Source organism: Rhinolophus hipposideros (genome assembly GCF_964194185.1).
Source record: "Rhinolophus hipposideros genome assembly, chromosome: 24".
Lineage (NCBI taxonomy): Eukaryota > Metazoa > Chordata > Mammalia > Chiroptera > Rhinolophidae > Rhinolophus > Rhinolophus hipposideros.
Genome location: NC_138070.1, coordinates 38,145,296 through 38,158,438, shown reverse-complemented (window position 1 = coordinate 38,158,438; position 13,143 = coordinate 38,145,296). Strand labels below are relative to the sequence as shown.

General features: G+C 46.3%; 1 protein-coding gene across 1 annotated transcript in view; it reads left to right on the top strand.

Moving 5' to 3' along the window:
• The first annotated feature begins 4,076 nt into the window (after positions 1-4,076).
• Positions 4,077-13,143, top strand: part of SORL1 (sortilin related receptor 1) — a 154,754-nt gene continuing 145,687 nt past the window's right edge. The window contains exon 1 of the mRNA XM_081037393.1: positions 4,077-4,489. Coding sequence (XP_080893519.1) covers positions 4,214-4,489 — 276 coding nt within the window. The 5' untranslated portion in view covers positions 4,077-4,213. The remainder of the gene's footprint in view (positions 4,490-13,143) is intronic.

Genomic DNA, 13,143 nt, shown 5'->3' with positions numbered 1-13,143 from the left:
GCCAATTAGCCACTGATATAACTGCCGAGGCTGTGTTGGTTGGTCAGTCGGTTGGTTGGCAGGCAGAGAAGCGGACAACAGGTTGCAGGTCGTGTGACTCCAGCCTCCAGTGAGACTATAGTGGAATGACTCCCCTACCTATGGCTCCATGGGTGTTCTTTTTTGGCCTAGCCACATCCTGCGTTCTTATGTGGGGAGCGGGAGCAGAGACCCCGCAGGCTGCCCCGCAAGACAAATGGTGCAGCAAGCAGGGTCCCCCATAGGACATCGCCTTAACTAAAGGAATTTTTTACAACAGCAGGAGAGTTATTATTTCTTTGGGTCAGGAGGGTGTTTCTCTTTTACCCTGGCTGGTGGGGAAAAAGTTCATTAGTTGGCTAAAGTGATGTGGAAGAGGGGATAAAGTCCACTCCTCCAAGTGTTGGAAGGGCCCTTTTCTGCTTCAGTGACTCAGAGATCTGGTTGTGACTGAGTCCAACTTTGAAAGGATGGTGGTAAGAAAAATTCTGAAATTCAACTACATTGGTCCCTTAACTACTCCTCAATCCTCACCATAGGCAAATGGGGGTGTCACCCCTCCTCCATTAATATCCACTCATCCAAAGATATCACAGAGCGCCTACCATATGCCAGGATTATGCTGGGCACTGGGAACAGAGATGTGGGCAAGACAAACCTGGTGTTGACCTCCTGCTGTTTGTAGTTTAAGAGGATGATGGGGTTAAATAAGTCATGTGATCAGAGACTATCAAAGACTGCACGGGTCTTAGAGCCTTAAAGCCAGGGGATGTAAGCTGGGCTAGGTGCAGAGGGAGGCCTCTTGGAATCTGAAGGATGAATAGAAGTAGTCAGGCCAGGGGCAGTGGGGAGGGTAAGTAGACAAATTCCAGCATATGGGAAGGCCATGAGAGGAGAGAGAACAGAAAGAAATCCAGTCAGGCTTTTGGGATTTATTTCCCCTTTTCTTCACTGCTGGCCTTGTTGCTATTTTAAAAGTGACTCAATCTGGATGAAAATGTGGGATATTCTGAGCTCTGAGTGGTTTTCCCTTAGCCCTGTTAAGGTCTAGAATCGACCACCCCTCAATTGGACAGAGGACACATGCCATAATGCAAGTCACACAGCGAGGTTTATTTCCAGCTAGCTGGGGTCCGAGTATCTGCCCGACGCAGCGGATTTCAACAAGGACCCCGAGCACTCAAAGCCAAGGGTTTATATAGCATCTTTAAAGCATCCAGTAATTTTCCATAGCTTCAAAGAGTATACATATCATGGGCTTGTTCCACATTCTGGGGATTTGACAAGATAAGCTGGCTTGTACCCCACCCAGTCGGCAGTTAACAAGATAAGCTCTTTTCAAACAGGACATCTGGTCCACACCCTGTTAAGGTCATCCAGAAAATGGCTTCTTTTCTTATGCTAACCTACTCTTACAGCCCTATCTCCAGTCCTAGCTCAGGATGGCCTAGGATGGATAGGACAGAGGAAGGCAATTCGAAGTCTGACAATAGGCTCAAGATCTTTCTGCACACAGCTGTGAGTCTAGTATTAAATTCCTGTGCATGTTGATTTTCCTATAAAGTTGGGCAGCATCAAGAGCAAGACTGCACAGGTTGGGGAAGAGGGGGATGGGGTACTGCCTTCTGTCTGTCTACATTCCCACGCCAACCTGATGTTACTTTTGGAGGAAGTGGTAGCTTGTTTACAATTTAGATCTGGTTTTGAAGCTAGGAGGAACACTCGGCTCTATTGCACAATTCAATTCCAACCCTTGTCCTGAGTGGCCTCTCCTATGGTTGCTGCAATTTCATGCCTAGGTTGGGTGTCCTGAGGGGTCACCCAGGGGGTGGGGAACAATCAGGGCTACAAGGTATCTTTTCATTTCATATGTGAAGAAACCAATGTCCAGAGAGGCGAGATAACCAGGACGAAAATCACACAGTAACCTGGTTGCAAAGCTAGGACTAGAATCCATGTCTCCAATACCATCTGCATACAACACTCCTATCTGGGGCCTTCACAATGATTTTACTTTATACACATTATCTTATCTGATACTCCCAGCAATCTTGTGTGATAGGTTTATTTTGCAGATGAAAAAATGAAAACTTGGAGAGGTTATTTGGTTAAGTCTCCAAAGTTACAAAGTGGACCTCTGACTCAAAATTCAGTGTGCTTTCCACCAGTCCATGTGCTTATAAGGCACACACAGTCTCAGGGTTTGCCGATTATCCACCTGAGAGTGGCTTGGAATGCAGATAATGAATACAGAGGAGGGCTTTCAAGGATTCAATTAACCATGTTTGAGCATTCTTGCCAGTTCTCCAGCATCTAAGCTGCAAATCAAAATCAAAATCAGCAAGTAGCTGGCCCTGCCCTATTAATCCTTCCCTGCAAATTGCTACCTGAACCTCAAGCCAGCAGTTTGTGTGGGCAAAGCTTCCTTATCTTCAAATCCACACTTCAGGGACACGTGCCTCTGTTTTCTGTGGGGACTCTGACTGTTGCTTTTGTAGAAAAGCTTCCTTTAAATATATATTGTAAAAAAACAATAATTGAATCATCTACAGGGTGTTCTGATCCTAGCCTTGCTCCTCCCATTTTTCCTTGGGGGTTACATGGGGGTACAGGTGTCTTTGCTGCTGGTCTTGGGAGGCCACAGGGTGGTCCACTCCTGGTAAGGTGATACTTGACCAGATGGCACTGGTTTAGATGGGAAGAAGGAGCTGGCAGTGGTTCAGTGATTTTCCCAGAGGATAAGCAATTTGCCTGGAGGGGAGAACTGGGTGGTTCTATGATTATGCTAAAATGTACAGAAAAACTGCGGGAGAAAAGGGAAGGTGAGAGGAAGTGGGGACTGCAGACCCTGAGGCCAGGTCCCCAGCAAGTCTGTCATGGAGTGGGAGAGAGGGATAGAATGCTGGCTTTAAGGTGAGGAAAGGCTGTCCCTCCTTTGCAGTTTATCACCAGTGGTGCTAGGTAGGGGAAGGCAGCTCTGCTCAACTAACTGGAGCATACTAGTGAGAGAAAAGGTAGGAATCAAGCTGCAGTGGTTTATTGAGGACAAGGAGCATTTTGGGGGAACTGAACTGACCATTTCCTCCTCTTGTCTAAACCAAGGGCTTGTATTCAACCATGGAAGTAGTCTGTCCTTCAGACCCGCTTTTTAATCTTACCCAAAACCAGGAGTCCAGAGCACAGGGAAGTATAAAATGAAATAGAGAAGACCACAGCGGATATGCCTTGGCTGCTCCCACAAACCTGCACAAACTATTTCCCTTGGGTGTGCCTCAGCATTTCCCACCGCAGAAGTTTTCTCTCTTGTGGTTCAGAGGGTCTGGATCTTCAACTGAATTCAGGGTTAAAATGTGTCTTCCCCACTCCTTGGGTGTCTGCCTTCAGTGGCAAGCTTTACATCCTTGGGTAGAGGACTCCAAGTGGTGGTGTTGGTTGCAGGCTGAAGGGACTGGCATATATGCCCATTTTGTGGCTGAGGTCGAGGAGCTTCGCACTTGGTCATCCTGGAGGGATCAGGAACAAACCACTTGGCTGGGTGTGTGTGTGTGTGTGTGTGTGGCTGCGGCCACTTTAGGTACATTTTGGGCCCCAGAGTATTTGACACTCTGAGTTTCACAATGGGGGAGGGTTCATCTGGACTCTAATGTGCCCTGTGTTCTCTGAGCTAATTTTGTTTGGCTCTTAGTTCTGTTGGAGGTGGGGATGCGGCAGGGGGCGGTGGCAGTGGTCGTGTGGCTGGGCCAGGGGCTGTGCAGTCAGAAAGGACAGGCAGATCACAGCTTTGGACGACCTCGACACGACCCGGCACAGGAGACAGCTAACCCCGGAGGAGACAAGGGTGCTCCACACAACTCCTGACTGGTGCAGGGTGGGCGACTAGGTGTGCCCGCGGCGGGGAAGGGGACGCACCCTGGCGAGCGCTCGCTGCCTCCATTTCCCCGTCCCTGGGCGGGGGAGGGGCCGGAGTCGCCACCGAGGCGGTGGAGCGGAGCACGTGAGCGCAGGGGACGCGGCTGCGGGCCTCACGCGTGACGGCCTGCGCCGAGCCGAGCGGACCCAGCCCCGGCGCGGGGCGGCGCGGGCGGCCTGGGGGCTCCGGCCGCGGCGCGCGCGGCCCCGTCCCGCCGCTCTGCCGGTCTCGCGCTGCACATTCTCTCCTGGCGGCGGCGCCACCTGCAGCAGCGTTCGCCTGAACATGGCGACACGGAGCAGCGGGAGGGAGGCACGACTCCCCTTCCTCTTCACCCTGCTCGCGCTGCTGCCGCCCGGGGCTCTCGGCCAGGGCTGGACGCAGACGCTGCACGGCGGCCGCCCGCCTTTGCCCCAGGACCGGGGCTTCCTCGTGGTGCAGGGCGACCCGCGAGAGCTGCGGCTGTGGGCGCGCGGGGACCCCCGGGGGGCGGACGAGAAGCCGCTCCGGAGGAGACGGAGCGCTGCTCTGCAGCCCGAGCCCATCAAGGTGTATGGACAGGTGAGCAGTTTGCATCCCGCCTTTCAGCCCTTTGCTCTTCCTGCGCTTGCTCACCCCGCATCCATCATTAGCAGTCGCCTCCCAGGTGCAGGCACCGCTGGGGACTTCCCGGCTTGCATTCGCGGCCCCCCCCCTCCCCAGTACAACCTTCAGCACTGCTTTTTCCTTCTTCCTGTCGATTTTAGCAAACGTATTCCAGGTAACTGGCAGGGTGCAGTGCATATTTCCCCAGGGTGACTGTTGACCCGTGTAGTTCAGGGTAGGTATAGGAGAGGGTGCAGCTTCATTTTACGTGTGGATTAAAAAAACGGGCTTTCTTTAGTGTATCGTCAGTTTGCAGTGGAGAGGAGCATCCCGCAGTTACAGTACGTTGACACAGAACATTCACAGGAAGGGGTTTCCTCCCTTACCATTTTTAACTACAATTAAGGTGAGCGAACTGGAAAGCATGACTATCTTGATATAGTCAAGAGGGGTGTGCATATGTATGTGCATAAGGGCTCAATTCTGTGTGTGTGTGTGTGTGTGTGTGCGCGCGCGAGAGAGAGAGAGAGAGAGAGAGAGAGAGAGAGAGAGAGAGAGAGAGAGAGAGAGAGAGAGAGAGAGAGAGAGAGGTTCTAGTCATTCCACCTCCTCTTCAAGATACTGACTTTATTTTGGAGAGGAATATCTCTTGTGACACTTGGGGTTTGAAAGATGGCAAGAATTTAGTGGGCATTATTATTCTGTAAGTGATTTATTTGTATCAAGACAATGGGTTTATTAGATTATAAGTAACATGAATTTCACTTTTATGGCGAAGCTTACTGCGTGGAATTGCACACCGAGTTTGTGGTTAGTATCAGCATCGGCAAAATTAATTTGTCAGTGTTAATTGCTTTATAAGATCCCTCAGCCCTGCTGTTAAGATTGACATCAGCAAAACTAGAAGGTCAGTGGGGGAGAAAAAGTAGGACCATTGGAGGTGGTAAATTGAATGATTTCTAGAGTCAAAATATTCCCTCTTAAAGTGGAAACTAAAAGATTAGTCTGAGTTTTGCCTCTCTTCACTGATTTTCCTTTAGCCATTTCTTCAGGATATCATATAGAGTTAAATGTTCCACCCTTGGAGCCAGGAAGAACCTTGTAAACTATCTTACCCTACTGGGTCATTTTGGTGATGAAGAAACCAAAGCTGTGGAAGGTGAAGTGACTAACCCAAGGTCACATGGGATAGTTTTGACTTCTCTGTGGCTTTTGTCTGCAGTGTCTCAGTGACTTTTGGGTGATCAAATAGTTGCCATCTTTATATATATAACGCTTCTTAAATACCTCCTTTTAACTCCTGTAAGTATATATATGGCTATAAAAGGGGAGGGATAGTGATGAGTGGGTGGGAGCATTTGACTTCCATCCATCATCAACTCCTGGGCATGAGCTTGTGTCAGTGGGCATGGAACTGCTGGTGGGCATGGGCTGCTGGAGCCTTCCTGATCAGTTCCCTCCTGAGTTCAGATCCTTGTTCCCCTCGCTGTGCCCATCTGAAACTTCTTTTTCATATCGTTGAAAAGAAGTCAGCAAGGTCCTGGCTGTCAACTGGGATGCCAGCATCCTGATGGAGAGGGAAGGAGGAAAAGAGGCTCCCTTGTTTACTGAGTCTTCCCAGTGAGCCCAGCTCTGCAGGGGGCTTGAGTCAGCTCTCCGGGGCCTGAGAGTAGGAGACAGTCCCTTCCAGAGCTCAGGTTTCCTGCATCTATAGTTTTGGCTGAGGGAAGAGCTTCCTAGTCTCAAAAATTAGCACACAGATGCCATTTCTGCCTTGAGTTTGGTTTCTGAAAGTTCCTGGGGATTTGGAACAAGTTCAAGATGACCGGTGCTCTCATTGATAGTGACTCCAAAACCTTCAGCTTTTATATTCCTGAACCAGCCAAATTGAGTTTGGTTTCATTGAAAGATGGAGAACTAACATTGCAACAAATAACAAGGAATTTTATCAAAAGTGAGGACACAGGGCAGTGTTTTTTGTTTTCTGAGGCTGCTTTCCTACCCGTTGTCCTCTGTTGCCCCGAGGTTAATAAAAGCGGGATTAATTTGAATCTTTAAAGATTTGAGTTAGCTAGAAGGAAGAACTTCCTGCCACTGGGCTTCCTGCTACGAGCACCCTGTGGTGCAGACCCTTCAGACTGCAAGCGTAGGAATCAGTGACTGAAGGGGCTTGGACTGCCCTGCCCCTCCTGGAGCTTTGGAGTAATTCACATCTATTTGGAATGACCTTTGCTAGAGCAAAGGTGGCCATTTGCCTGTTTTCCCTGGGACAGACCTGGTTTATACGTTGTCCCTGCTGTGGACTATAAATTATATGGCCATCCTACTTCTAGCGCTAAACCAAGTTCCACTTTGTATTCCCTCCCTTTAATTTTAAACTTATGAAATTGTGATGCTTTTCAGTAGTATTGCTTGAATTGAGGGTGGTGGTATGTAGAAATGGGAGTGGGGAATATTTCATCCCTGCTTTCAGAAAGCTTACAATTTAAGGACTCCTTAAATTTGCAGATGCAAGTACAGGTATGCGAATGTACCAAATAGGAACAAGTAAACATGGATACAGTAAACCAGTCACAACTCTACAGTGGGTGGGTGTTAGTGGGTTGTATGATATAAGAGGGCATTGGAGATGGAGTGATAAGGAATCAGTGAGCTCCGGCACTCTGCAGCTTCTTGCCCTCTGACCTCTGAGTGAGGTTAAGAGGATGCCTGGCAGTACAGATTAAGGCTGGAAGGGGAAGCTGTCTGAACGGACAAGCCCTGCGGGTTATGTTAAGGTCACCAGCTTCAGGGAGAGGAGCAAGGAGGGCTTTTGCCTGGATATTCTGCATCTGAGAAAGAGCCTTGTGTTGTAGTCAGTCCTGTTTCTCCAGCTCCGCTAACCTATGGACTAATGGTTATTTTGAGTATATTCTTCCTCATGTTTTGTAGTGTGGGAGAGTGGGTTCTGCCATGACTCCTTAGAGGCATGTTTGTGATAATGAAATACGGTAATAGTGGTGAGAGCTATCCGCTATCAGATATTAGGGCTTTCCTTCCCAAGTTCAAAGTTTAGAAGTTGAGCTCCTTCTAAAAAAGGCCAAGTCCAAGAAAGGGAGAATTCCGTAATTCTTGCCACACTGAATTTCTTTCTGATGATTTTGTCAGCTCCATGCCTCTGTGCCATCATGCTTCCCTTTTCCTCTGCCTGAAATGGTTTTTCCCACTCTTGTCTTTGCCTGGAAAACCCTTACCTATTCCACTCTTCAGCATCCAAGGAATACCTCCTAATATTAACCAGGCTTTAGTGGGAAGAGTTCTTTTGAGCTCAGATACAACTTTGTGTTATGCTTGTTTAACTGTCTCATCTCCTTATTTGCTCTTTGAGAGCATGGATCATGTCTTTCTCTTCTCTGTGTCCCTGGCACTTGGGAGACCCTTAAGGAATATTTGTGGACCTACTACACACCTGGAAGAAGAGAGACCTAGAAGATAGGTAGTACATCCAGAAAATGCATTTATAAGGAGGGATGTGGTGAGCTCACAAATTGAGGGTGAAAAAGAGTTGGCTCCATTGGTGGTGAGGATGGTCAATAGTGAAGCCCTGATTTTCCTGTGCTATCCTGGGGGTGATTTTGAACGATGAGCTGCGATTTTGTTGCACAGAATTCTCCCTTTTAGGGCTCTCATGGTATTTATTGCTAATCGTATTGTTTTGGGGAAAAATCCTTTGGAATGAAGCGCAAAGCCTAACAGGATTTACAGGTTTATTTTCCTTCCAATGAGCGCTCTCTTAATAATTCCTTCTTTTTAGAGGCCAGGGAGTATTCAGTGTCCTGATTTGAGACTGAAAATAAAGTGTCTGTTACAGCACAAGGTCCCGGGACAAAGAGCCTCCTTTAGGGGGTGAAATACTATTTAGCTCTAAATCTCTTTGGGGTAGATTCTTGCACGATACACTTGCTTGGGAAATAATTGGTTGGTTGACTCTGCAGTTAGGATGTTTGACCTGTATGCTTCCAAAAGATGAGGAGGCAAAGCATTTGTTGTTTCAAGTTGGCTTCTAAGTAGGTGAAGAGTTGCATGGCATGTTGGGTTGGCTCGATGAGGGATGTGACCTTGAAAAACTTCCTAGTTATACTTGGCATCTCTTCTTATTGCATGCATGCAGTTCTTTGCTCAGTCTCTGGCCACTGTTTAGTTGATTAATGGCTTGCTTGTCTTGGGGCATGGTGGGTGGAGGCTTTAAGAGGTGGAAAGAATGAGAAGAAAAGGGGACAGAGATGGGAGTGAGGAGTTGGAGAATTAAATGGATGGAATGAAAAGCCTTCCAATTTGTTTATTTAGCCTTCAGTAAGTAATATCTGTTTACAAAATAAAATTTGTACAAAAGAGTATGTAGTGAGAAGTAAATTTCCTTCCCTCTTGTGTTCACCGTTCACCCAGTGCTCTTTCCCAGTTGGCAGCCACTGTCATCAGATTTTTGTATATCCTTACAGAAATATTCTATGTATATATAACATGAGGTGTGATCAAAAAATACGGTGAATGTTTAAATTTAAAAAAATATTCCAGTAAAAGACGCATTGCCATTAATCCCCCTCAAAATACTTCCCCTCGCTTCGAACACACTTACCTCATCGTTCTTAACACTTTCTGAAGCAGTTCTGGAAGTCCTCTTTCGTGTTTTTAGTTGCACTGGCATGGCTGCCTCCACGTTCTGAATCATTTTGATTTTGGGGAAGAACCAAAGGTCTGACAGTGGCAGATCTGGTGCATGAGTTGGATGAGGACACACTAATGTTTTTATTTGACAGAAATTGCCATACTAGAAGCGATGTGTGACATGGCGTGTTGTCATAATGGAGGATGATTTACAGCACACTTTATTTTTTTTTTATTTTTTTATTTTTTTTTACAGCACACTTTAAAACACACCTTCTCTCAAACGTAGCTCACACCCAACTGACTGCACTGAACAAGTTGAAACTTGTCAAACACTGGTACTAAGGTTCCACGCGCTGCTTTCCCTATAGAAGATCCCTGCCTTTCCATTGGATGGCACTTGGCAGCAGCATTCACCATATTTCTCGATCACAGCTCATATAGGTACCTAAAATTTGAAACATGAAATTTTGGTGGCTTTCTGTTATCCTTAGCCCCTGATGTCATGAATAATGAGATTAACTCTAGCTCCAAAACATATTTATGACATTATGTCAGTAGGAAGGGAGTCACCTGAAGTGTCATAGCATAAAATAGATTGTTACTTTTGCTCCAGGTCAGGTGAAAGAAAACTCGTTCTCATTCCACTTGGAGAGTTCCTGTTGGCTAGGAGAGCAGCAGTATGTAGCTCTCTCATAACTTGGAAACATGCTGGAGGGCAGTTCCCTAGAGACTGTAGAGCCCAGATTTGGAGAACACCAGAATATAGAGTGCCCATGCTCTTGGTTTTAATTTGTGTTCTTTTCAACAATGTTTTTTCATAGTCTGTAAAATGAAGTTAATGGTATGCTTAATAAATTGCCTTGATACCTAGGATCCAGGAGGCAGATCCTTATAGAAACTAACATCCTGAAGCAAAAAATGGATGTTGTAGGAACATTTCATTGCCATATTTTGGTCTGCTCCTCCTTAGAGATGACAGCCATCTTTCTATTGTCATTGTTTAGATGCAGAGATAGATGAAGCCATGCTTGTACTGTCCACACAGAAACATTCTAATAATTGGGAGAGTAGGTAATCCCAAAAATAACCTATTTGCCTTTGCTGTGTATTTATTTGTCTTTATTGTAAAACATTGGCTTACTTTTCTTAATAAATTTTGTTCAGGCAAATATTAAAATGAGTTTGTATTTTTGAGTAACTAAATGGCTGACATAAATGTGCTCAGGGAAAGTGAGTTTGGAGTTTAGAATTTTTGACAATAATTCAGATACAGATCATTGATAGTTGTATTAAAGCTGAGGTATTCCATTGGCCTTTTCTCCATTTTTTTATTTTTAGAATTAGTTGTGGTGGAAACTAAAGGAGAACTCACTTTTTTTTGGTTTGAATATTCTGGGATTAGTATTTCTCCAAAAGTGGTCTGGCCTGCAGGGGTAAGGCATTCTTTTTGTTGGTGCGCACAGAACCTTCCTAGGCATTCTCTAGTTACGCCAGAATCCATTGGCACGTGGCATATTCAGTACAGCCACATAGATGCAAAAAATCAATGTCCCTTGTTTTAAAATGAGCCACAGTTAATTTTGACCTAATTCATTGGTTTATCGACCCGGGAACCTTGGGCCTTGGAAGAAGTGGCATGGGCAGTCTCCCTAGTGTTGAAGTGGCTGTTGATGCTATAAATCAGAGAAGACAGGGTGGGCTGCTGGTGAAGATCAAGATTGGGGTTTCACCATATGTTATTAGAAGACCCTAATTTTTTTTTTAATTGTAAAATGAGGAATGCTTTGTGCATTTGGGGGTGGGTTCCATAAAAATAGAACTTCATAACAATCATGCCACGATAGTGAGTTAAAAATTATTACAGAATTCTGTTATACACTGGGTAATGGTTAATAGTGGTGAACAGCCATGGTCATATCACTGCTGCTTGCCAAGAGCTGGAAGAAAGATACTATCTTCCTGGTCTCATGACAGATCTAATATAATGAGATCTTTGAGAGATTTTTTTGCAGTGTTGGGAATATTCTGTATCTGTGCTGTGCAATGTGTCCACTAGCATTATATGGCGGTTGAGCACTTGCAATGTGGCTGGTAGGACTTAAGAATTGAATTTATTTTATTTAATTTTAATCAGTTGAAATTTAATTTTAAATAGCCATAAGTGGCCCTTGTCTACTGTATTAGACTGTGTAGCTTTCACAGGTTGTGGGAGGTCTCCTCTTCCCCATGGTAAACAACCTCTACTTTACCCAGGAGAGAACCTGTAGTTACAGCAGAGGGCTGCATTTGTTTTCACCACAAACAGGATGGAAAGCAAGAGTAAAGGGCTGTAGTCTAAACCCTGAGTTTTGGCAGCTGTTGACTGCCAAGCTGAGTGGCAGGAGACAGTGGCCTTTTTTCCCTAGGTAGGAATGCATCGAGGGGATGTGGAGGGTGCAGTGGGTGCAGTGTTCCTCTTGGGGGGCTCCTGTGCACAGTTGCCACCTTCCATCAGTGATGGTGGGCAATGAAGGCTGACCTCTGTTCTTTCACTTCTGGTGTGGCCTTGCACAAACAGCCCCCTTGTACGGTCTTTGCTGAGGTGCTGTGCAGACCCTGCAGGTCTGCTTAGCAGTGAAAGATGTAAACAATGCTTTAACAGCGGGGTCATCTCCCCAGCCCTGCCCTGTGCTTCCGGTGCTCTTGTTGACTTGCCTTCATATAGCTGGGTCTTTTATCCCTGCAACCCTGCAGGCTGGCATGAAGACAAATAGCACTGGCGTGTGGTCTTCATCACTGCATGTAACCTCGCTTCCCACAGGCCCTTTAACTTAGGATGCCATTGCTGTTGCTGCCGCTGCAGGCTCTTGGCTGGGAAAATTGAGACCCTTCACGATGATTTATCTCCAGTCCCCTGAATTAGATTAAAAACACAACTACGAATTCTCAGAAAGGCAGGCTGATGTGATTATGTCCCAAATCTGAGTGGCAGACAAGAGCAATAAAAAGATATGTGTGTATAGCAAATGCTTTTCATGCCATGTAGGGGCCAAAGTGCTCTTTACATCTCTCTCCATTGGTCTTTTCTTTTTGTAATTTTTTTGTTATATTGGGGAAGGGGAACAGGACTTTATTGGGGAACAGTGTGCACTTCCAGGACTTTTTCCAAGTCATGTTGTTGTTCTTTCAATCTCAGTTGTGGAGGGTCAGCTCCAGGTCCAGTTGCTGTTGTTAGTTGCAGGGGGTGCAGCCCAGCATCCCTTGCGGGAGTCGAACCGGCAACCTTGTGGTTGAGAGGACGCGCTCCAACCAACTGAGCCATCAGGGAGCCCAGCGGCAGCTCAACTCAAGGTGCTGTGTTCAATCTTAGTTGCAGGGGGCGGAGCCCACCATCCCTTGCGGGAGTCGAATCGAAACAGTGGGAATCGAACCGGCAGCCTCCGGCTTAGGAGCATGGAGCTCTAACCGCCTGAGCCACCAGGCAGCCCTCGATTGTTTTTTAAATGAAGAAAGTCACTAAAATTGCTTCTCTTATTTAGAAGAGAGACCAGCCTATTGAGTAGAAACCCACTTCCTTCAAATAACTGTGGATCAGAATAACGTAGGATGATTCTTTTTTGTTGTTGTTAAAGTATTTTCTGTATTTTTAAAAAATTTTATTGGGGAATATTGGGGAACAGTGTATCTCCAGGGCCCATCAGCTCCAAGTTGTTGTCCTTCAATCTAGTTGTGGAGGGCGCAGCTCACTGGCCCATGTGGAAATCGAATCGGCAACCCTGTTGTTCAGAGCTTGCGCTCTAGCCACCTGAGCCATCCGGCCGCCCCTAGGACGATTCGTATGTGAAATAAATGTGGGTTTGAACCAATGAGTGGGTCCTGCATTGGGATTTACACGTTAGTTGGTAGTGAGGTGAGATCCATTCTGCCTTGCTTGGCTGGGGAGCTGAATAGTGTCATGAGGACATTTTTAACTGTTAGGAAACCTTTGTGCCGAAAAGCATTTA